Source organism: Oncorhynchus mykiss, chromosome 26 (genome assembly GCF_057628025.1).
Source record: "Oncorhynchus mykiss isolate SJ-2025 chromosome 26, ASM5762802v1, whole genome shotgun sequence".
NCBI classification, from domain to species: domain Eukaryota; kingdom Metazoa; phylum Chordata; class Actinopteri; order Salmoniformes; family Salmonidae; genus Oncorhynchus; species Oncorhynchus mykiss.
This window is the reverse complement of record NC_143047.1, coordinates 21,022,107-21,046,229: the sequence shown is the minus strand read 5'-3', so window position 1 is coordinate 21,046,229 and position 24,123 is coordinate 21,022,107. Positions and strand designations below refer to the sequence as shown.

The window sequence follows — 24,123 nt, the reverse complement described above, 5'->3', positions numbered from 1 at the left end:
ATCTGTTTTATTATACTGTTGTTGTGTACTAGATCTTATGGGTTGAAAAGTGTTTTTTTTCCACCCTCAGACATAAACAATTCCAGGTGAAAGCCTAAGGTCATAGCTAGATGAATAACATTTTGTTAGATTCATGACTACAGCCATAGCGAAACAGTGCAAATTGGCTGTCAGCTCAACTTTAATAAACTTAACTAGAAAAGCTGATTGGCTTCAGTTTTCTGCCAGATGACTGGTTTCACATTTTGTTTCCAGCAATTATAAGGTCAAATAGATCTAAAACAATTGTCATTTCTAACCTCAGTCCCATTATCCAAACGGCTTACTCATTTAGCTAGCTCTTATCAATCTGTAAATTGCAGTGCATGGAGGATGGTATTATTTCTATTGGAAACCGACAGGTCTTATTAGTTTTATCATGCGTAATGGGGGTAGAATTAGGATGGTATTAAGTAAAAAAAACAGTGTAGAATACAAAGTATCTGTAGACACACCTCCATTTCTTTAATCGCCACCCCAAACCAATAGCGGTATGATTAGCATGCTATTCTCAAGCTTAAATTCAAGGTCAGAATACACATAAAGAGTGTACATGCCAACTGTCTTATGTATCCAGAGGGGCATACATGTAGAAATCAGGGTTATGAGGTGTCCCCTGGCCTAACATAAGGGGATGTACTTTATCACAACACACACTTAACAAAAATATATAGATATTTTAATTACACATACTGAAACATTACATGTTACATGTTGATTTCCCAATGTATGCCTGCAGCCCTCCATCCATAACATCATGTTGTTCTTCTTCCTCAAACTAGACTTACCGGTCTATTCAGAATCATACAAGGCTAGAAACCTGTTACACAAGGTATCTATCGCTAAACCATCACTGCTACCTCTATTAAGCATGACATTTATACTAATATTTTAAAAGGCATCAACCCAGATTTTGGGGGGAAAAGTCCAACCATACATGGATCAGCCAGACCAAAGCAGAGTGTTTCCTCCAGGGAGTCCATGACCTGCTGAAGAGGACTGCCGAAGCTTCAACTAGAAACAAATCCAAAGAGATAACACATCGCACTAAGGAATCAGATGGTTGGGGCATGACAACTTCAGATAAGTGCTCCCACTTCATAAGATCTGCTGGTCAGCTCTGTCTTCACTAGGACCAGACTTAGGGCCCTATACATTTGTTTTACTTTCTGCGTGAGTCAATTAGATTTTTTTCTACATTTCCATTTTGTTTTCCAGGTTTTCACGCAAAAAAACAACACTTTTTTTTAATAGAAAAGTCCACAAGAATGATTAAACCACATCAGAAATGTACTCTTCAGAAAGTAGCAGGAAATACAAATCACTGATGCATTCTGTTCATGCTTTATGATAAACTTGGGCTAATTAATGTTCAATAAGATTCCCTACTAAGTTCAATGCATTTTAGAATTTTGTTGAATTCTGATTTAATGTCTGGTTTCCATGATTCCGTCCACGTTCTCCGTATTACAGGTTTGATATTACTTTGCAGCTGGTGCAAATGCTTATTAAAGCTGGGCAGTTTGCTCCATCTTGCTTAGGAGAAGGAGAGGCTGCGGCGCAGGTCTCGTCTGTAAATACAGATCATTGGTGGTCCTGGGATTTGCCCCCACTGGAGCCGGGCTGCAAGTTGGAGCGCAGCTTATACATGCAGTTGAGAGTGTCCAGCAGGAACGACCGCGTCGTGTTAATCTCCATCAGAGTTAGGTTGTCCAGCTGGAGAGGGAAAGATGGAGAGGGAGATGAAAAGAGAGGAGAATGTAAATAAGGGAAGAAATAATGTTTCTACACAAAGTTCATAGACAGATGCATTCATCTAACTATACTTGACTTCTATCATCTTATTAATGCCACGTCTATCTTGTTGCCTTGTTAACAATATGACCCGGTGGCGCTGACTACTGTTCCATTTGAGCAGGGAGGTCTGCCCTTGTCGGTTTTTCCAGTCACATGACCGGCTATAACCCGGTGCCCCCCGGTTATAATCGAACTTCCTCAGTGATTGATTGATACCTTGGCGTGTGCTTCCTGCTGGCTGATGAAGCTGTCAGCAGAGAGGCGGAGCTTGGCGATACGCGTGTCCCAGATGTCCTTCACCAGTGTACGGATCTCATCCGCTTTGGGTATGTTATCAGATGCACTGCAGAGAAACGGGGATATATGATAACAGCTTGAAAACACTTTCCAATTCCAGTCAAATTATAAAATCAATAGCTATATCCAAACTAAGACAATGTATCCAAGCTTAAAGTTCAGAAGCGTAGGATGATACTAACTGGTTGAGTAGCAGCTTGGTCAGCTCCATGTAGTATGGACTGGGGACAGGGGTAAATGTGTCTTCCTTCCTCTCTAGCTCTCTTATCTCCTCCAGTTTCTCTGTACACAGATGAAAAAGGAAAGAAGTTCAGCTCTGACAATGGTTTACGTAGAGGCACCATCTTTGTAGAGAATATATTAACATACATCATTTATACATATTGATATTTAACCAGGACTATGATAAACCCTCTGAGAGACACCTGTCTCCTTAACTTACCTACATCCATCCACTCTGGTGGCACTATCCTGCATTTCTGCCTCTGTTTCAGATTGAGGGCCAGCCACACAGGCACGTCGACAGGTAGCCCTGGGTTAAAAGGACCAAGATCACCCTGGAGACAGAAATCCACTTCTGAGTCATACAGAATGTAAACAAATTTACAGTAACGCGTTAGCTAGTTAGCCATGTGCCATCCCCATGGATCTGGCATAAAAACATGGGAGTCTGGAGTCTAGTTAGTCTAGTTAGATGGAGTCTAGTTAGATGACTAGTAAATTACTGTGGGCTGTATTAATTTGGCTAGCTAGTAGTTATGAATTAGCTAGTTATTAAACAACATCCGTGATCAGGCCAGAAAAATAGCTAGCTAGGCTAACGTCGTAACTAAACAAGAAACTGGTTAGCTATGCTAAAGACGTTAACCAACTCACCCCGATCAAGTAGATTTTGTCAAGACTGAAATTGGGGATTATCTTTACTACCTCCTTCTCGGCAAGGAATTCGACCTCAGAAGGGTCCATTATAACCGTACTTTTATCGTTTTACGTGTAACGTTATCTCCGCAGCAACAGTGCCTATCGACGCTTTCGCAAGTTCCCGCGAAATATTCAGAGTAGTGTCACAGCAAACACGGAAGTCCCGCCTCCTCTCCAAATCAGTCAATTGCATACAATCGTCACTGGGTGGCAGTATTTACCCACACTAGAGGCACAGACGCACAACATGGCCAGAGACCGTAGAGAAAGACCTGCAGAGAGAAACAACACTTCATGTAGCCACCTGAAATAATCAGATGGTTTAATATGGGGTCGATTCCGACCCGAGTTAAGCGTGCGTAAATGGAACGTAGGCTGATTCCCTTTTTATGCACTTTTCTATCTATGTGTATGCTGACCTTGATTCTATTCAACCCGCTATTCGTTCCGGCTGGAAAGCTAAGAAATGAAGGTGTGGCGGAGATATGTCGAAAAAGAAAAACGTACTGAACAGTCTTTAATAGGAATGGGGTAATTAACAATGGGATTTAAAGGTGTTTTCTAAAGTTGATTATTATAATTATATTATTATTCATATTAATATTACTAGTATTATTAATAGTACCATTAAAAATTATCTTTTGTTATTTATAACTGTTATTTCCATGATAACTATTTAGTCATCATTATTTTTAATGCTGTTAACAATAATGTCAATGTTATAATCAGGCTGACTAGCTCTCGTTCAGGCAAATTAGAAATAAGTCCACTCAGGCTATCCGGAAGGCCAAAGTTAGTTACTTTAAGGAGCAGTTCTCTCTCTGTGGGTCTAACCCCAAGAAGTTCTGGAAAATGGTTAAAGACCTTGGTAATAAACCTTCCTCCTCACAGCTGTCCATGTCCCTTAATGTTGATGATGTGGTTGTTACTGACAAGAAGTACATGGCTGAGCTCTTTAATCAACACTTCATTAAGTCAGGATTCCTGTTTGACTCAGCCATGCCTCCTTGCCCATCCAACATTTCCTCATCTCCCACCACTTCTAATACGACTATCCCCAATTCTTCTCCCTCTTTTTCCCCTGCTCGCCTCATAGTTTCTCCCTGCAGGCAGTCACTGAGTCCGAGGTGCTAAAGGAGCTCCTGAAACTTGACCCCCAAAAAACATCTGGGTCAGATGGTTTAGACTCTTTCTTTTTTAAGGTTGCTGCCCCTATCATCTCCAAGCCTATCTCCAACCTTTTTAACCTGTCTCTCCTTTCTGGGGAGGTTCCCATTGCTTGGAAGGCAGCCACAGTTCGTCCTTTATTTAAAGGGGGAGATCAAGCTGATCCTAATTGTTTAAGGCCTATTTCTATTTTGCCCTGTTTATCAAAAGTGTTGGAAAAACTTCTCAATAATCAAATGACTGGCTTTCTTGATGTTTATAGTATTCTCTATGGTATGCAAACTGGTTCCTGCTCAGGTTATGGATGTGTCACTGCAACCTTATAGGTCCTCAATGATGTCACCATTGCACTTGATTCTAAGCAATGTGGTGCTGCTATTTTTATTGACTTCGCCAAAGCTTTTGATATGGTAGACCATGTCTCTGAGGGGTCTTTGGCCTGGTTTGCTAATTACCTCATTCAAAGAGCGCAGTGTAAAAAGTCAGAAAATCTGCTGTCTCAGCCACTGCCTGTCACCAAGGGAGCCCCCCAAGGCTCGATCCTAGACCCCACGCTCTTCTCAATTTACATCAACAACATAACTCAGACAGTAAGAAGCTCTCTCAACCATTTATGTGCAGATAATACAGTCAGCTGGCCCCCTCGGATTTTGTGTTAAATGCTCTACAACAAATCTTTCTTACTGTCCAACAAGCTTTCTCTGCCCTTAATCTTGTTGTGAACACCTCCAAAACAAATGTAATGTGGTTTGGTAAGAAGAATGCCCCTCTTCCCACATGTGTTATTACTTCCTCTGAGGGTTTAGAGCTTGAAGTAGTCACCTCATACAAGTACTTGGGAGTATGGCTAGACAGTACACTGTCCTTCTCTCGGCACATATCAAAGCTGCAGGCTAAAGTTAAATCTAGACTTGGTTTCCTATATTGTAATAGCACCTCTTTCACTCCAGCTGCCAAACTAAGCCTGATTCAGATGACCATCCTACCCATGCTAGATTACGGAGACAAAATTTATAGATCGGCAGGTAAGGGTGCTCTCGAGTGGCTAGATCAGATTTTCCGCCAATGCTCCTTATAAGACACATCACTGCACTCTATACTCTTCTGTAAACTGGTCATCTCTGTATACCCGTCTCAAGACCCATTGGTTGATGCTTATTTATCAAACCCTCTTAGGTCTCACTCCCCCCTATCTGAGATTCCTAATACAGCCCTCATCCTCCACATACAGTACAACACCCGTTCTGCCAGTCACATTCTGTTGAAGGTCCCCAAAGCACACACATCCCTGCGTTGCACAATTTAAGTGGATGAAATGTGGAGACCCAAGCTACAGGCTTCTGTAGGGCTGAACCTGCCGAGTTGATGTATACGCTTTAGAATGTTTCAATTATATACTCAGAGTTTTCTCAATCTTATTTCACAATTTGTATCATGTTAAATATTAGCCACTATCAGGACCCACCATCAGTAATACCCAAATACATTTACAACTGTCACTTTAGTGTTCGTTTTCTTCCATTTAATGTTGTTATATTTTGCATCATTCCATTCCATTTACCTTTCTTTCCTGTCAAGCCTGTGTAGTTATTCCTGAGGGTCGATAGCATAGTAACAGAAAGGTTGCAAGATCGAATCCCCGAGCTGACAAGGTACACATCTGTTGTTCTGCCCCTGAACAAGGCAGTTAACCCACTGTTCCTAGGCCGTCATTGAAAATAAGAATTTGTTCTTAACTGACTTGCCTAGTTAAATAAAGGTCAAATAAATAAAAATGAGTGGATCATATTAGGGTAACGTTGTGCAATAGTGTGGGACATGCAGCCTATTGGAATAATTATGGAACTCGGACCACACATACCCATTGTCATATAGTTCCATGATTAGTGAGGATTAGGGTAGATTAATAGGACTGTTGTTCAACACTTACTGCCTGCTTTTTCCCACATTCCAATATTTAGTGGTTTAAACTCTATTTTGACAACTTTCAGGATGAAACAAAACCACTATTTTCAATTCATCAATATACTTTGTGCATAAAGGCTCTCCAAACCTGTTTTATTAATGAGTCATACATACTTTCCTAACCCTAAAATCTACCAGTTGGTGCTGAAATGGAGACGAAAATATCCATATATTTACATCTTTCTTTCATTGATCCCTGCATTCTGAGCCCCTTCTCTCTATGTTTCCTAGTATGTCTACAACATTCTAATTAAAGGTACACCATATTTAAAGGGATGGCTTAAGATAAATGTACTATAAATCCTATTGAATGAAAACTGGCCAAATGTATTCAGCACATGAAAGGGAATCCCCTCAAATGTTCTACTGCTTAATCTCCTGTTCCACTTATAGAATGTTAGTTCAAAAGTATTGTGGAGCTCCTGCACCTAAATATAAACAGTAATGGCACCCAAAACGAGTACGGACATCTATTTCAGTCCAAGCACTGGGTAAGAGTGATTACTAACTACTGAGAAGTGCTTAGGAAAGGCGTGTGTACATTTCCTGTCGGAATGGGGCCCTAGGGTAGTAGTTCCATCATGTTCTCAGGTTATGGAAAGTTCTTCGGGGTATGTGCTCTTTCAGGAATCAGTTTTTCACCATACCATTTGTCATGGCCCCTTACTTCAACCAGAGATCGTTTAGAATAAACGTTTCTATACCGTTTCAGCTTCTATATCTTGTCTTGATGCACCCTCATAGATTGGAAAGTATTTCCCGAGTGGTGCAGCGGTCTAAGGCACTGCATTGTAGTGCTTGAGGCATCACAACAGACCCAGGTTTGATCTCGGGCTGTGTCACAACCGGCCGTGACCGGGAGTCCCATAGGGTGGCGCACAATTTGCGCAGCGTCGTCCGGGTTAGGGGAGGGTTTGGCTGGGGGAGGGGTTTTACTTGGCTCATTACGCTCTAGCAACTCCTTGTGGTGGGCCGGGCTCCTGCAGGCTGACCTCAGTCGTCAGTTGAATGGTGCTTCCTCCCACACATTGGTGCAGCTTGCTTCCAGGTTAAGCGGGCGGGTATTAAGCAAGGTTTGGCGGGTCATGTTTCGGAAGACGCATGACTTGACCGTTGCCTCTCCCGAGCCCTTTGGGCGTTGCAGCAGAGACAAGGTCTAAAAAGGGAGGGGGGGAAATAAATGGAAAGTATTTTCCATTAATATCCACTGTATGCTGTCTCAACCCAAAGTGATGGAACACTGCATCCTAAATGTAACACTCAGCTCATTCAGCACTGGAGTAAGGGAGTGATTTTAGAAAAAGGCATTAAAAACATGCACAATATCTGAAAAGTTACATTTTATTTGTACATTCTGTTGAAACAATTTTTTTTTACAAAAAGGTTTAATATATCAAAACCTCAAATTATTTTATTTAGACTTATCTTAATCCAACCTGAAATATATAATTAATGAATCAATAATAATAACATGGATATGCTTTTATCCCGAGTGACTTACAGTTTATTACCTATCCAATAACATAATTTATTTCAGCAATTAAAGTAAAGAATCAGATCATCTTTTAACAAATAAATACTAAGCTATCTCTTATAAGAAAAACAGGAGGAAAACAGTTCTCTGAGAATATAAACATTAAGACTTAATAGGTAGTGAAATAAAACAACATATCTCGTTGATTACAATTCTGTAATATTTCAATAAGTCACATCTCAGAACAATAATTTATGTCTATCATCTCTGTAACACTATTTCTGAAGAACCTAAAGTATTCAATAAGTCAAAATAAATGATATTCATGATTCCCTACCATTCAGAATTACACATACATCTTCATTAATTATTAGCATACAAAAACCATGAGAAAGAAAATTAACACGTTGCATTGAATGACACCAAGGTCTTGATCCTCCCTACTACGGGATCAAAGATCCCAATGGTACCTGTGTCCTGCTTGCCCATAAAAATAGACTGGCCAGTGCTCCGAAAGCTCTCTTCCCTGTGAGAGCAATTCACTAGGAACAAAGACTTAGCATTCCTGCGCTACAGTAGTATTAGCACGTCCAACGCCGTTTTGGCCGCAATGCCTTTGTCTAGTGCAGTGCAGTCACTCGACTTGGAGGCTTAGCACAGGTGCAGCACAGACTTGTTGATCTCAGGGTTGGTCCAGTCATTCCTGAGGTCGTCTAGGTGATTGTCGAAGTCGATCAGGCTCTCGTAGGACCTGCCTTCCAGCAGAGCCGACGTGATCTTCTGAGCCTCACACCAGTCCTCAAAGCAGTCTCTGGAACACACACAAACCAACACTCCAGAACCTCAGCTCCACCTTCAAGAATCACAAATCAAATCAGTAATTTGACAGAATCTCTGAGAGGTCGACAGCCTGTGTTTATGGTATAGCTGTTAAGACTGTCAAATGTCTGCATGTCCAAATCTTTTTGGATAAATGGCTGTTCAGTAGCTTTGATATATCTAGCCCACATTACATATTAGGAAAGCTCAGGAACACTTACGCATTACAGTCCCTGCATTTCCACTTGTTTTCATGGTGGTCATAGATGGTTAATATGGGCTCATAGCAGCCCATGGTGAATCTGGTGCTGTCCACCTGAGGAACACAACATTATTAGAGATACAGTGGTCAGTGTAGATCTTATGTGTGAATTCAGTAATGTGGCAGTTCTGATATTGGACAGCTAATATAGGATTACCATAATCATTGCTGCTTCGCTGAAGTTCTCTGCAATCCTGGCCCCAACTTTTTCAGCAAACTGGTTAGGTCTGTGGGAGTCAAAAAAGACAGAGTACATTGTGTACCATATCATCACAACTCTCCACAGAGCACAAAAGGGATCCTGTATCAAAATCTTGTTACCTGAAGTCCTTTGTGCGCTCGTTGGCTTGGTAATACCCAGCTATGACATATTTATTCTCTTTACACCACGTGTCAATCTGGATGTGGGGAAAGAAAACATTTTTTTTGACTAAACTCAACACCACTGTGAAGGAAGTTTCTGATCAACTCCACCAATGGACAAGTTCATCAGACACTTCCTTCACTATGATGTTGCGTTTAGCTTGACGTGTCAGCAGGATTGACAGCTGTTAAATGCACTTCTACTTCAACAGGCCCAGCAACTTGCTGTGGTGAACATGCAATGGAGTAACGTGAACATTTTTTAAACATGATGTGAATTTAAGATAAAGTCGATCAATTCACTCACCAATGTAAGTGCCACTTCCAGCATAGGTGCCAATGCAAGTGTGCCGTGGAATAGTGGTATACAATCCACACAGAGGATTGGAGTGGAGTGGCTGTCTTTTTTCTTCTCCTTCTGTTTCTCAGCAACCAGTAATCCGTTCACGGCGCAATGAGGATATTTAGCAGCATGCAAAAGCATCTTGCAATAAGCCTGAGTTGTCAATTTAATACTCATTCTTATTTCGAGATAAACACTAAACTAGCTAATTGTATAAGGATGGTCTGGAGACTGCTAGCTTGACAGCTAGCCAACGGATATCATACCCGATACAACAGAGAGACAGTGACAGCTCTGCCAGGTTGACTACGGTAATCGAGTCTCTTATAACTAGCTACCTACATAAAGGTCACTTTTCGTGAATGTTACAGTGCATTAATGTTGTATGTTGGTCACGACGGTAACGTTATATCCTCCTACAAATGAACGCTGCTTGGCTTCTCTGGTGGTTTGCACCGGTACTATACTACACACACACACACCGCTGTGAAACAGGCAAGAATAACTAAGTACTTCTGGGTCACGTATATTTGGAATCCTTCATAATAAAAATCCAGCCCTGTATACTTTGTAAATTAATAACTAGGGCGAAAATTATGGGAAATGTGCACAATTTTCGATATATTGTATACTACTTATCATACAAATAATAATTAAAAGTAATTATATAAGACATTGTCATTTATTTGTTGATATGTTTATTTTTTAAAGCCTAAATGGTCATCAATGTTTTTTGTGCGTGTACTCATTTATTGCACCTTACAAAAGTATTTGTACATTGTGTCACAGTAAAAGGGGGTTCCACTCTACTCAGGAGCACTTCTTGTTTCCAAATACACCGAGTTTACACCCAGAGGAGTGTTGCTGTTCCTTTTGGCGGCACTTAAAGAGTGGCCCGTCATCTTAAATCCAATCGTTTTTTCATATTGGACATACATATTGTACCTATCTGTACATTGTGTCACAGTAAAAGGGGGGTTATTCTACTCAGGAGCACATTTAGTTTCCAAATACACAGAGTTTACACCCAGAGGAGCATCACTGCTGATTTGGTGGCCTTTAAAGTGTGGCCCATCAACTTAAATCCAATGTCTAATATGAAAAAACTGTTTGATTTTAAGTTGATGGGTCACCAAATGAGCAGCGACACTCCTCTGGGTGTAAACTCTGTGGATTTGGAAACTTTGAGTGCTCCTAAGTAGAATGGATTTTGTACTACTTTGCAAAAAGAAAAACGTACTGAACAGGGTTCAATACGAATGGGTTAATTAAGAATGGTTTTACAAGTCTTTTCAAAAGTTGATTATTATAATTATTGTGATATTATTAATATTGTTATTACTATTAGTATTAATAGTAGCATTATAAATAATGTTTTGTTATTTATTACTGTTCTTACCATAACTATTTAGTCATCATTAGTTTTATCTCAATCTCTTCATTCAAAGACTCAATTATGGACACTCTTACTGACAGTTGTGGCTGCTTTAAGTGATGTATTTTTGTCTCAACCTTCTTGCCCTTTGTGCTGTTGTCTGTGCCCAATAATGTTCATACCCTGTTTTGTGATGCTACCATGTTGTGCTGCTGCCATGTTTTTGTCGTGTTGTGTTGCTACCATGCTGTGTTGTTATGTGTTGCTGTCATGCTATGTTGTTGTCTTAGGTCTTTCTTTATATAGTGTTGTGTTGTCTGTCTTCTCGTGATGTGTGTTTTTGTCCTATATTTTTTATTTAATTTATTTTTAATCCCAGCACACGTGACTGGCAGGAGGCCTTTTGGTGGGCCTTCATTGTAAATAATTTGTTCTAAACTGACTTGCCTACTTAAATGAAGGTTAAATACAATTATTTGTAATGCTGTTAACAATAATGTCAATGCTATAATATTATTTGTGCTATAATGGCGATTAACTGTATTATTTTTTCACAAAATTATAAGTGTGCTAACATTTCCTCATAAAACGTTACGAATTTCAACCGTTTGTATTATTTTTCGCCATCTTCATTGAGAAACTTTTACTTTAAAGTAAAATCTCCGAGGTCAAGGCCTTATTCTTGCTAGGTCTTGCTTATTCTTGCTGGCGGAACGAAGGTAGCACAACCCGGGTTGAATCCCACACCATATGGCAGGCCACAAACACCATTTTGGTTCATCTCAGGGCACACCGCGTGACAGGAAGAATGCCAATGCTGCGCAACATGGTAGCAAATGAACACTAGTTTCGCTACATTGTCGTAAAAGTTCAAGTTCAAATTCAATTGCACAGCTAAATGAATCAGCACGCACATGATTTTACAAACACATTTTAATATGTATATAATAGTGTGAGTACATATGACCGATTGACCTTCCATAGTTTCCCATAATCCCGCGCTAGCTACGTATTTCCGGTTATTCACACTTTAAACCTTTATGGTTTTTGGAGCGTCGGCGAAACGAGAACAAGTAAGAGATGTCGGGTGAATTTTCTAAATTATTAGACGTCTGATATACAGCTATCATAGAACATATTATATCGTTTTTAATGAAGATAAACATGCTACATATGTGCTGTGTAATCAAAAATGGATTTGTCAATGTTTCCGAGAGCGGAGTGAAGAGATGTGACATTGAAGAGAGAGGCAAGACAAGACAAGGGGCAAATAGGCAATGGTTGGCTAGGCTAGCTAGCTTCCTAGCTAACGTTAGTTAAGGTGTCATTTTCCTGTATGTAGTCTGTTTTGTGGGTATTCCTCCTCATAGTAATGTGTAGTGTTACTGTGGATTTTAGACCGGAACAGGAATATTACACAATGTTGGATGTCTGCCATGTATTTGACCTTGTGCCAGTTAGCGATGATTAGCATTGTTAGCTTGAGTGTGAGCCTTCTAGCTAGCATCGTTTGAACCAATGATTTGTATAAACCCCTGATGCCTGAAGGGGCGCAGTATTGAGGTCACTGCGCAGTCATCATGGTACTCCTCAATTGTAAAACAGATTTTGGAAGCAATAGAAATGCATTTATTAATTTCTACGTTCGTTTTTGACACGTTCATTCTATTAGACACCTTCATGCATACTTTCACATTGAGCGCGAAACAAATAAATAAACAATTTCCTAAAATTATATATTTGTTTAGTACTAATGTTACTGTCCCCAGTACAACACTGAATATACTTAAATACAACATTTTGTCCTTGAAACAGTATTTAAATTAAATGTAGAATTCCAATCATTCCAATGGCTGAGTGCTCCTACCTGTGAGTGCCAATGTGGCCAACCGGTGGCTTCAAAGCATCTCAATGACCATTACATAGGTTGCAGTCCAAAAACTAAAAAGACACACTATCCCCTCAGTACTAAAAGTAAGTGGACACTTCTGACATATCATGACGCCTGACAAGTACACTTTCAGGGCAAGGAAGGGGGACACTTTTTTTGTGTGGGTGGGGGGGGGGGGGGGGGGTAGAACATCAGTTTATCACCTTTGTGAGAATTCTGGATATTACAAATGTTTACTTAAAAAAAATGAACAGGAAATCAAAATCAGTAAGAAAAGGGTATCACAACCTGAGAAAGGAACTAAAATTGTACCTGGATAAAACATGAGAGAAATACAAACATTACGCTATATATAGGTCTTTGCAATGTTTTGAATCAATGTCATTTATCAATTTCAGAACAGAATTAACTATTTGTAAATGCATCCTGTAAACAGTAGAAACACTAGTTGTAAAAAAAACTAATGAAAGGGTACATGTAAAAAAAAAAAAAAAATGCATGTCTATCAATTAGAAAAGCCTGTTATAATAATGTAATAGCATCGTCAATAGGAGAAAATGCTTGCCCAAGATGCTTCATGCATGCACCCTTTGCCGTGCCGATTTGCACACACATTAAAGGTGTGACTCCAATCAGCTTCAAAACAGATACGTGATACAAAGTACCCTAAAAGTCTTCTGCTAAGAGAACTAAGGGGGACAAGACTGCACACTACTTTTAACACATCATTCAAGTTGTAATCAAGCTACTTAAGAGGAAAAGTGGGAAGGGAGGGAAAGACAGCCTGAGGACACGTAAATTAGGGAGGCATCTAAGCACGCTCCCCACGGATACGATGGGCCAGCTGGATGTCTTTGTTCATGATGGTGACACGCTTGGCATGGATGGCGCACAAGTTGGTGTCCTCAAACAAACCAACAAGGTATGCCTCGCTGGGCTCCTGCAGGGCTCCAATGGCTGCACTCTGGAAACGCAGGTCAGTCTTGAAGTCCTGAGCAATTTTTCTCACCAAGTGCTGGAAGGGCAGTTTGCGGATCAGCAGCTCAGTGGACTTCTGGTACCGATGGATCTCACGCAGGGCCACCGTACCAGGCCTGTAGCGATGGGGCTTCTTGACCCCACCAATAGAAGGGGCGCTCTTGCGGGCAGCTTTGGTGGCCAGCTGCTTACGTGGCGCTTTGCCTCCAGTAGATTTATGGGCTGTCTGCTTGGTACGGGCCATGGCTCCTACAAATCACCTGGAATGGCCAATTAATTAGGGCCGATTTCAAGTTTTCATAGCAATTGGAAATCAGAATTTTTGGGCGCCGATTTAATTATTTTTTACACCTTCATTAAATCTTTATTTAACTAGGTAAGTCAGTTAAGAACACATTCTTATTTTCAATGACGGCCTAGAAACGGCAGAACGACAGATTTTCACCTTGTCAGCTCGGGGGATTCAATCTTGCAACCTTACAGTTAACTAGTCCAATGCTCTAACCACCTGCCTCTCATTGCACTCCACGAGGAGACTGCCTGTTACGTGAATGTAGTAAGCCAAGATAAGTTGCTAGCTAGGATTAAACTTATCTTATAAAAAAACAATCAATCAATCATAATCACTAGTTAACTACACATGGTTGATGATATTACTAGTTTATCCAGCGTGTCCTGCGTTGCATATAATCGATGCGGTGCGTATCGTTGCTCCAATGTGTACCTAAGCATGAACATCAATGCCTTTCTTAAAATCAATACACAGAAGTATATATTTTTAAACCTGAATATTTAGCTAAAAGAAATCCAGGTTAGCAGGCAATATTAAAACCAGGTGAAATTGTCACTTCTCTTGCGTTCATTGCACGCAGAGTCATCGTATATGCAACAGTTATAGCTGCCTAATTTGCCAGAATTTTATGTAATTCTGACATAACATTGAAGGTTGTACAATGTAACAGGAATATTTAGACTAATGGATGCCACCCCTTAGATAAAATAAGGAACGGTTCCGTATTTCACTGAAAGAATAAACGTCTTGTTTTCGAGATGATAGTTTCCAGATTCTACCATATTAATGACCTAAGGCTCGTATTTCTGTGTGTTATTATGTTATAACTAAGTCTATGATTTAATAGAACAGTCTGACTGAGCGGTGGTAGGAAGCAGCAGGCTCGTTAACATTCATTCAAACAGCACTTTTGTGTGTTTTGCCAGCAGCTCTTCGTTGTGCGTCAAGCATTGCACTGTTTATGACTTCAAGCCTATCAACTCCCGAGATTAGGCTGGTGTAACCGATGTGAAATGGCTAGCTAGTTAGCGGGGTGCGCTCTAATAGCGTTTCAAACGTCACTAGCTCTGAGACTTGGAGTGGTTCCCCTTGCTCTGCATGGGTAACGCTGCTTCAAGGGTGGCTGTTTTCGTTGTGTTCCTGGTTCGAGCCCAGGGAGGAGCGAGGACAGGGACGGAAGCTATACTGTTACACTGGCAATACTAAAGTGCCTATAAGAACATCCAATAGTCAAAGGTTAATGAAATACAAATGGTATAGAGAGAAATAGTCCTATAATTCCTATAATAACTACAACCTAAAACTTCTTACCTGGGAATATTAAAGACTCATGTTAAAAGGAACCACCAGCTTTCATATGTTCTCATGTTCTGAGCAAGGAACTTAAACGTTAGCTTTCTTACATGGCGCATATGGCACTTTTACTTTATTCTCCAACACTTTGTTTTTGCATTATTTAAACCAAATTGAACATGTTTCATAATTTATTTGAGGATAAATTGATTTTATTAATGTATTATATTAAGTTAAAATAAGTGTTCATTCAGTATTGTTGTAATTGTCATTATTACAAATAAATAAAAATAATCGGCCGACTAATCGGTATGGGCTCTTTTTTTTTGGTCCTCCAATAATCGGTATCGGCGTTGAAAAATCATAATCGGTCAACCTCTACAACAGACAATGTTAAAAATATGAAACTCGTCTTGTGTCCTTATTTATTGCGTTGTTCACACCTGGAAGGAATGATTTTTAAACGGACTGCCCTTACCCGGAACACTTGTTCATCCTGCGATGATTGTTTTCAGCCACTGTAGCTTGTGGGTGCTTTATATGCGCTACAGTCAATTATGATTGCATGTCTACCTATATTAACTATATAATTATGAATTTACACCTACTTTATGATGGCTATTAAATTAATTATCTAACAAACGTTAGCCTTCCTAGCTGGAACTTCTGAAGAAGGAACATGTTTTATTTCTACAATTTCCAAAAGCTAACCAAACAAAAACATAATTACTTTTATGAGACGTGTGCTGTTATGTGCATTAGTAGCACAATTTCTAACCTTTTTACATTAGTTTTTACTTATACTTGTATGTTGACTTCTCCATTGATGTTGTTTTTAAGTTTTGGCTGACTTAGCGAATGTACAATTGTCGCGAATTGAATTATGTGGAGTTTCAGGCCCGGAGTGAACATAATTGTGCACTCGTAAACTCGACTAAAAACGAGTGCTGAGGGGCTTATGTTGCAAACTTCCCTTGCTTGGCTAATCATTTGGAGCGCCCACCAAGATGGTGACGGGATTCCCCTAAAGGGCATAAGGCAAGGGTACGTGGACGAGGATGTCTTTTTATGAGTTTAAACCGCAACCACCATCTTGAAGGGCGGTCCAAATGATTAGCCAAGCAAGGGAAGTTTGCAACTTAAGCCCTGCAGCCCTCGTTTTTAGTAGAGTTTGCGAGTGTACAATTAGGTTCACTCCGGGCCTGAAACTCCCCATATTTCAATTTGCGACGATTGGTTTGAACCAATACCTGGGCTTGAGGAGATGATGAATATGATGACATTTCCTCTGAAGTCCAGATCCTTCAATTCAAAGTCCCATTAACCAGTTCTGCAAATGTTATGTCAAAACGTTCAGTACTCCACAATATATGGTGTTTCATAGAGCAACTATCATCATTACTGCTGTTACTCATGGTTTGTACTTCCAAAAAAGGTTAAAGTAAAAACACATTCTTGTTGACCCTTTTTGGAAGTGCATGCCATGAGTAACATCAGTAATAACGATAGTAGTTCTGCGAAACTCCATATTTTGATGAGTCCAGATCGCATTTTTACATAATTAAAGTTTGCAGAGCTGGCTAATGGGACTTTGAACTGAAGGATCCTGGGCGTCGGAGGAAATCTCATATTCATCCCCTCCACAAGTCCAGGTACTAGTTCAGCTAACGTTAGCCTAGGTTGAATATAACAACTCATTATTTTCAACATAGATGTTAGCTAGCTATCTATTAGCCTGTCTAATGTTACCATTGAAATGTTTGGTTAATGTAAGCTTGAAATGTCCAGTGCTGATGGATGGCTAGTTATGTTTAGTTTGCTAGGCAACTTCCTAGCATAGACATTTTAGCTGGGTAACTTCATCTAGGTTATCGTAGCTAGCTAGTTTTTCCTATTTTTTTTGCCAGTTCTGTTTCTTAGATTTTTATTTGTTACAAAAACTGGTTGCTAGCTATGTGTGCTTGGGCAGTGACCATAACTAGTTGCTAAATGTCAGATTAGGGAGGCGTGCAGTTTCATAAATTATCTTGTTGCTATTTTTGACAAATTGATTAAGAATAAAACTATTTTACAAAGACCTGATGGCTAGCCGCTAGGCTATAGTTCCATGTCATCAGAATAACCTCTTTGAGATTCGTTGGTCAGTAATGTTTTGTTACATTAGTAGCTAGCGATATTCATTTTTCATCAAGGGTTTTCTCATACATGTTATTTTCTTTCAGAATGCTGGCCACCAGAGCCCTTAGCCTTGTTGGCAAACGTGCCATTTCCACATCAATCTGTGTACGTGGGGAACATGGTGAGTGACTGTTGGCAGCACACACCACAAACTTGACCTTCATGGTATGGACCTTTTAAACCACCCTCTCTGTAAATTGTACCTACCACTAAAAAGTTGGCACACAAACAAATGTCAACAATGGATAAAATACACCACCATCAGCATGGTTTGGAGATGTACAGTAATCAGACAATACCAGTTTATTGTAGAATTAGATTTTTTTTTTTTTTAGGTAAACTGAAAAAGCAGTTATACGGCTCCCAAAAGCACACAGAATGTATTTGCATATACACATATTTGCTGTGCAGGTTTGAATACATGTATTTACTGGTTGTGTGTCAGTCCTATGTAGTAACATGGTGAGTTTCCTGCAGGTGTTGCCAAGGTAGACGACTACGCTCTCCCAGCCTACTTTGACAGGCGGGAGAACCCCCTCCCAGACGTCCAGTTTGTGACAGAGCTGAGTGCAGTGCAGAAGTCCTTAAAGGAGAAGGAGAAGGGCTCCTGGGCCACACTCTCCAATGAGGAGAAGATTGCATGTAAGTGCTTTTCACCTTGTTGTTGAATACTTGACATTTGTCTCTTTTGTTTTTGTTGCTTATTCAAAACAAGAAAGAAGTATTGTTTTGCCTATCTGTTCTGTTAGTGGGGATATAATGATTCACCGATACGCGTCGGTCCCCGGTTCAAATGTTTAAGATGTGAGTGCATCTGTCCGTGGGAGCCCAAACCAATCCATGTGTAGCATGCATCGGTAAGAACCAATTAAAATGTTACAAATCGGTTCACTCATGTTTATTACATCTTTTTTTTGTTGCCTTATTCTGAAAATACATTATCTGTTTGAATTGATGCGTCCTCTCCTTCAGCCTATGACACTTTTATGCATGTAACTGCATGTGATATTGATCTACAAGTCCGATAACCGCGCAGTGCGGGAGACGCAGCTGCTCGCGCCAACGAGAGGTAGGGCTACCTACCCTATCCCTGTTCTAATATTCGTAGGCAACATCTGCACAGCACCTTCAGCATTTACATGTTTTTAAAATGGCTTTTGCAATATTAAATTGGTTTCCCTCAATTAATATCTATGTAATTTGCTGGGTCATTTAGCTAGGCTTCCATCCAATTGGAATATTCTCAAATCTGCATAAAAACCATATTTCATCACACAATTTTCCATCAAGTTGACCTGTTGAGGATAAAAGGCTGGCGTTGTGCACATAAAAATAGCGTTTGCGGTTAAATTCCCATGTACTGAATAGAAAATACAAGATAAATGGGTTTCTACCGCATTTTCAACTCTACTGATGGTTTTCTCACAAAAAATGTTGTTATATAGTGAGTGTACCCACTCTGGTATTGGCACGTGCGCTGTAGCCATCAGGTCGCAGACACAGTGTGGGTATAGCCTACATTAGATTATTATGGACAAAAGAGAGATTATTTTTGTCACGGCAGCCAAGTGTCAACGATCATGTCACCAGAATAAGACACTATTTATTGGGAGGAAGCATCAAGCTCATCACCTGCACTTTCACCACCCTGTGAAGTTCACTTATTTCATCAGTATCCTAATAAACTGCATGCTTTCCTGACAAGTCCTAATGTGGGAGGATCACACGTCATTGCGTGACTCCAGGTTTACTTCGATATACTGGTTATTATGTAGCAGTATTTATTAGAGAGGTAAATATAAAGATTATGTTCGGGCGCCAGGCAGGTATTAACCATGCCGAAAGGACAAGAGTAGAATAGAGAGAGTACCACTACCAGATCCACACACATCAACAGAAGAGACTGCCTAGAGTGTAGCCTGTTTCCCAGATAGCCAGTGGAGAGAAGACACACCATATAAACCCACGTCACAGCACAGGGGTAACCCCACCAATAATACCTCATCAGCACAGGGGTAACCCCACCAATAATACCTCATCAGCACAGGGGTAACCCCACCAATAATACCTCATCAGCACAGGGGTAACCCCACCAATAATACCTCATCAGCACAGGGGTAACCCCACCAATAATACCTCATCAGCACAGGGGTAACCCCACCAATAATACCTCATCAGCACAGGGGTAAACCCACCAATAGTACCTCATCAGCACAGGGGTAACCCCACCAATAATACCTCATCAGCACAGGGGTAACCCCACCAATAATACCTCATCAGCACAGGGGTAACCCCACCAATAATACCTCATCAGCACAGGGGTAACCCCACCAATAATACCTCATCAGCACAGGGGTAACCCCACCAATAATACCTCATCAGCACAGGGGTAACCCCACCAATAATACCTCATCAGCACAGGGGTAACCCCACCAATAATACCTCATCAGCACAGGGGTAACCCCACCAATAATACCTCATCAGCACAGGGGTAACCCCACCAATAATACCTCATCAGCACAGGGGTAACCCCACCAATAATACCTCATCAGCACAGGGGTAACCCCACCAATAATACCTCATCAGCACAGGGGTAACCCCACCAATAATACCTCATCAGCACAGGGGTAACCCCACCAATAATACCTCATCAGCACAGGGGTAACCCCACCAATAATACCTCATCAGCACAGGGGTAACCCCACCAATAATACCTCATCAGCACAGGGGTAACCCCACCAATAATACCTCATCAGCACAGGGGTAACCCCACCAATAATACCTCATCAGCACAGGGGTAACCCCACCAATAATACCTCATCAGCACAGGGGTAACCCCACCAATAATACCTCATCAGCACAGGGGTAACCCCACCAATAATACCTCATCAGCACAGGGGTAACCCCACCAATAATACCTCATCAGCACAGGGGTAACCCCACCAATAATACCTCATCAGCACAGGGGTAACCCCACCAATAATACCTCATCAGCACAGGGGTAACCCCACCAATAATACCTCATCAGCACAGGGGTAACCCCACCAATAATACCTCATCAGCACAGGGGTAACCCCACCAATAATACCTCATCAGCACAGGGGTAACCCCACCAATAATACCTCATCAGCACAGGGGTAACCCCACCAATAATACCTCATCAGCACAGGGGTAACCCCACCAATAATACCTCATCAGCACAGGGGTAACCCCACCAATAATACCTCATCAGCACAGGGGTAACCCCACCAATAATACCTCATCAGCACAGGGGTAACCCCACCAATAATACCTCATCAGCACAGGGGTAACCCCACCAATAATACCTCATCAGCACAGGGGTAACCCCACCAATAATACCTCATCAGCACAGGGGTAACCCCACCAATAATACCTCATCAGCACAGGGGTAACCCCACCAATAATACCTCATCAGCACAGGGGTAACCCCACCAATAATACCTCATCAGCACAGGGGTAACCCCACCAATAATACCTCATCAGCACAGGGGTAACCCCACCAATAATACCTCATCAGCACAGGGGTAACCCCACCAATAATACCTCATCAGCACAGGGGTAACCCCACCAATAATACCTCATCAGCACAGGGGTAACCCCACCAATAATACCTCATACAATAATAATAATGGCAGAACAATAGAACGGCAACTTCATAGAAACAATTTACAAGATAGAACCCAGTCATCAACAGAGGATTTGCAATAATCTGTATTACCTTCCAGTGGAGGAATACAGAGTGTATGAAGGTGGGGGGTGTTCATAGACAAAACAAAGGTCTTAAAAATGTCCACAATCTTCTCGGACACATGTCATTAGTACACCCCGCCTCAATACAGTTCAAATAACAATCCTCAACTTACAAGCAACCTCCCTTTTAACTAAAATGTCCACCCAAATACTTCTGGCAGGGCAATAATAGTCCAGCTCTAATGAACATCAATGGGAAGTGCATTTGAAAAATAGAAAGTCTGTTGCAGGGTAAAGCACTGGAACGAGAGAGGAGAGAAAGAGAACGAGAGAGATCTTGGCTGTGGTCTTCAGGCTTGCCGGTGTACTGTCTGACCGTCTGATTGGTTGGTTTGAATGTCAAAGCTTCGCAACAATGTTGCTACTAAACCATGCGATCCATAACCGGCGCGGTCCCAAACGATAACGACCACGACCTAGAGCTGTCACACCGACGATTGAGTTAAATACTTTAGAAACTACACACTCTGCAGCATAGCACACACAATCAAACTGTCGCGCCAACCAAGAGCTCCTTCCCAGAGTGCTGAAAGAGCTGTCTTTATTTCCTCCTTCCTTACTGCTGATGCGCTCTTAAAGTGTCAGCGCACGGTGAAGGATCCGTACAGGATTTAGCCACAATTATATCAATATTTGCTCATTAAAGCGTTTCCACTGACTTTTCACGCATAATTAATTTACAGACACTAAAGGATCACACCTTGTCTATTTTGTTTTGTCGACATTTGGAAAGTTTACTGACAAATTTTCCATCAGGCATGGCATAACTTTTTTGGTGTCTAACATGTACTTTACTTGCATTAAAAGGTTGGATCCCTACCCGTTAGGCTGTGTTAAATGTTATCTAACAAGTCTTGCATTTTCTTTTTACCAACAGTGTACCGTATTAGCTTCAAGCAGAGCTTTGCAGAGATGAACGAGGGCACAAAGGAGTGGAAATCGGTTATCGCAGGAATGTTCTTCTTTATTGGCATGACAGGACTGGTTGTCCTATGGCAGAGGAAGTTTGGTATGTCTTCTAATAAGAAAAGGAATGGGAACATTTATTGTGGATGGAGTCTGTGATAATTCAGTTGTAATATACTGAACAAAAAATATCAACGCAACAATTTCAAATTTTACTGAGTTACAGTTCAAATAAGGAAATAAATATATAAATTAGGCCCAAATCTATTGATTTCACATGACTGGGTAGGGGTGCAGCCATGGGTGGGCCTTGGAGGGCATAGGCCCACTCACTGGGGAGCCAGGCCCAGCCAATCAGGATGAGGTTTTTCGACAGAAAGGGGCTTTATTCCAGACAGAAATACTCCTCAGCACACCCCCCACCCTCAGATGATCCTGCAGGTGAAGAAGCTGGATGTGGAGGTCCAGGGCTGGCGTGGTAACACATGGTCTGCGGTTGTGAGGCCGGTTGGGCGTACTGACAAATTCTCTAAAACAACATTGGAGGCAGCTTATGGTAGAGATGGATATTCAATTCTCTAGCAACAGCTCTGGTGGACCTTCCTGCAGTCAGCATGCCAATTGCAGGCTCCCTCAACTTGAGACATCTGTTACATTATGTTGTGTGACAAAACTGCACATTTTAGAGTGGCCTTTTATTGTCCCCAGCACAAGGTGCACCTGTTTAATGATCATGCTGTTTAATCAGCTTCTTGATATGCCACAACTGTCTGGTGGAGTATGATCTTAGCGAATGATAAATGCTCACTCACAGGGCTGTAAACAAATTTGTGCTAAAAATTTGAGCGAAATACGCTTTTTGTGAGACATTTCTTGGCTCTTTTATTTCAGCTCATAAAACATGGATCCAACACATGTTGCGTTTATATTTTTGTTCAGTGTGTGTTGATGTTCATCATTTTTCCACCCACCTGTTGAAAGCCACAAGTCAGCATTATTTTGCATTGAGATGGATATACAATATTACTTTTCAGACATATTATTTTACATAATTCAAATACTGTATTTGGCCATCAGTGCCAATTCAAATAAATGGGTTGCCTGTCTTCTCTGCCATTGTATTGCCTCAACCATAATTGGTATAACTGACAAGCAACCAGGTTGGTATTGTGAAACAGAATGTTCTGAATGATGATTACCTTGGTAGATAAATGTTCAATACAGACTATTAAAGAATATATGTTCATGGGTGAACTTTGAGGCAGAGCCTAACAAGCTGTCTGTCTCGCTGCAGTGTACGGACCTGTCCCCCCCACCTTTGAGTCAGAATGGAAAGAGAAGGAGGTGCAGAGGATGCTGGACATGAGGATCAACCCGGTGGAGGGCTTCTCAGCCAAATGGGACTATGAGAACAAGGAATGGAAGAAGTAAACCAACCATCCAGAGGACCATGTTACATATACCATGACACCAACAAACATACAAACATACCAATTACTTGTCTGTATGTATCTATTGTCCACATTACCTCAGTACGTTTTGGAAGGCCTCTTCCTCTTAAGGTTATCATGTATTATAGAGCAAAATAAAGTTCCTATGTTTACCCAATAGTGTGTCTCCACTTTGCTGTTATACTACCATGACACTGGAGGAGTAGGCCCTACATGTCAGGTATATTTTATATTGTACTAGTACATCAGGAACATCATAAACGTCATAGGTGTGATATTTCCACATCCATGGTTTTCCCTATTTTAACTGGCAAGATTTGCCTCTAATTGTGTGAAAATCGTACTGGGGTCAATAAGTGGTAAAGCACCATGTTTTTGGTTGCCATTTTTAAGGAATGCACTCTAGTCCTGGATTAGGCTATGGCAAGCGTTTGTGGGTTTACAGGAAAGAAAAAAGCATAGGCTATCAGATCATTCCAATAGTTAAAATGCATATATTTAGGACGTAGTACTGAATTAATTGATAATCATTTCCAGCTCT

General features: G+C 40.9%; 4 protein-coding genes across 5 annotated transcripts; 1 reads left to right on the top strand and 3 right to left on the bottom strand.

Annotated features, from left to right (window-relative positions):
* Nucleotides 1-696: 696 nt before the first annotated feature.
* On the bottom strand, nt 697-3,177 carry gins2 (GINS complex subunit 2). Its single transcript, XM_021586358.3, has 5 exons — nt 3,010-3,177; nt 2,576-2,690; nt 2,316-2,415; nt 2,053-2,179; nt 697-1,755 (listed from the first exon to the last, which is right to left on the bottom strand). Exons 1-5 carry the CDS (start codon nt 3,097-3,099, stop codon nt 1,624-1,626), a joined length of 564 nt encoding a protein of 187 aa, XP_021442033.1. The 5' UTR covers nt 3,100-3,177; the 3' UTR covers nt 697-1,623.
* A 4,334-nt stretch (nt 3,178-7,511) lies between these two features.
* LOC110506612 (ER membrane protein complex subunit 8) lies at nt 7,512-9,954 on the bottom strand. The gene is made up of 5 exons (XM_021586357.3): nt 9,412-9,954; nt 9,063-9,139; nt 8,899-8,968; nt 8,701-8,795; nt 7,512-8,471 (listed from the first exon to the last, which is right to left on the bottom strand). Exons 1-5 carry the CDS (start codon nt 9,622-9,624, stop codon nt 8,312-8,314), a joined length of 615 nt encoding a protein of 204 aa, XP_021442032.1. The 5' UTR covers nt 9,625-9,954; the 3' UTR covers nt 7,512-8,311.
* Nucleotides 9,955-11,549: 1,595 nt separating this feature from the next.
* LOC110506609 (cytochrome c oxidase subunit 4 isoform 1, mitochondrial) lies at nt 11,550-23,739 on the top strand. Of its 2 annotated transcripts, none has more exons than XM_021586354.3 (5): nt 11,550-11,895; nt 17,499-17,575; nt 17,932-18,096; nt 22,103-22,234; nt 23,426-23,739. In XM_021586354.3, exons 2-5 carry the CDS (start codon nt 17,500-17,502, stop codon nt 23,560-23,562), a joined length of 510 nt encoding a protein of 169 aa, XP_021442029.1. In that variant the 5' UTR covers nt 11,550-11,895; nt 17,499; the 3' UTR covers nt 23,563-23,739. The 2 variants fall into 2 exon arrangements, with proteins under 2 accessions (XP_021442029.1, XP_021442028.2); XM_021586353.3 differs by having other exon boundaries at nt 11,633-11,909.
* Nucleotides 12,891-15,561, bottom strand: LOC110506610 (histone H3.3A). The gene has a single exon (XM_090222429.1). The coding sequence runs from the start codon at nt 13,933-13,935 to the stop codon at nt 13,525-13,527; it is 411 nt and encodes a 136-aa protein (XP_090078555.1). The 5' UTR covers nt 13,936-15,561; the 3' UTR covers nt 12,891-13,524.
* Nucleotides 23,740-24,123: the final 384 nt, after the last annotated feature.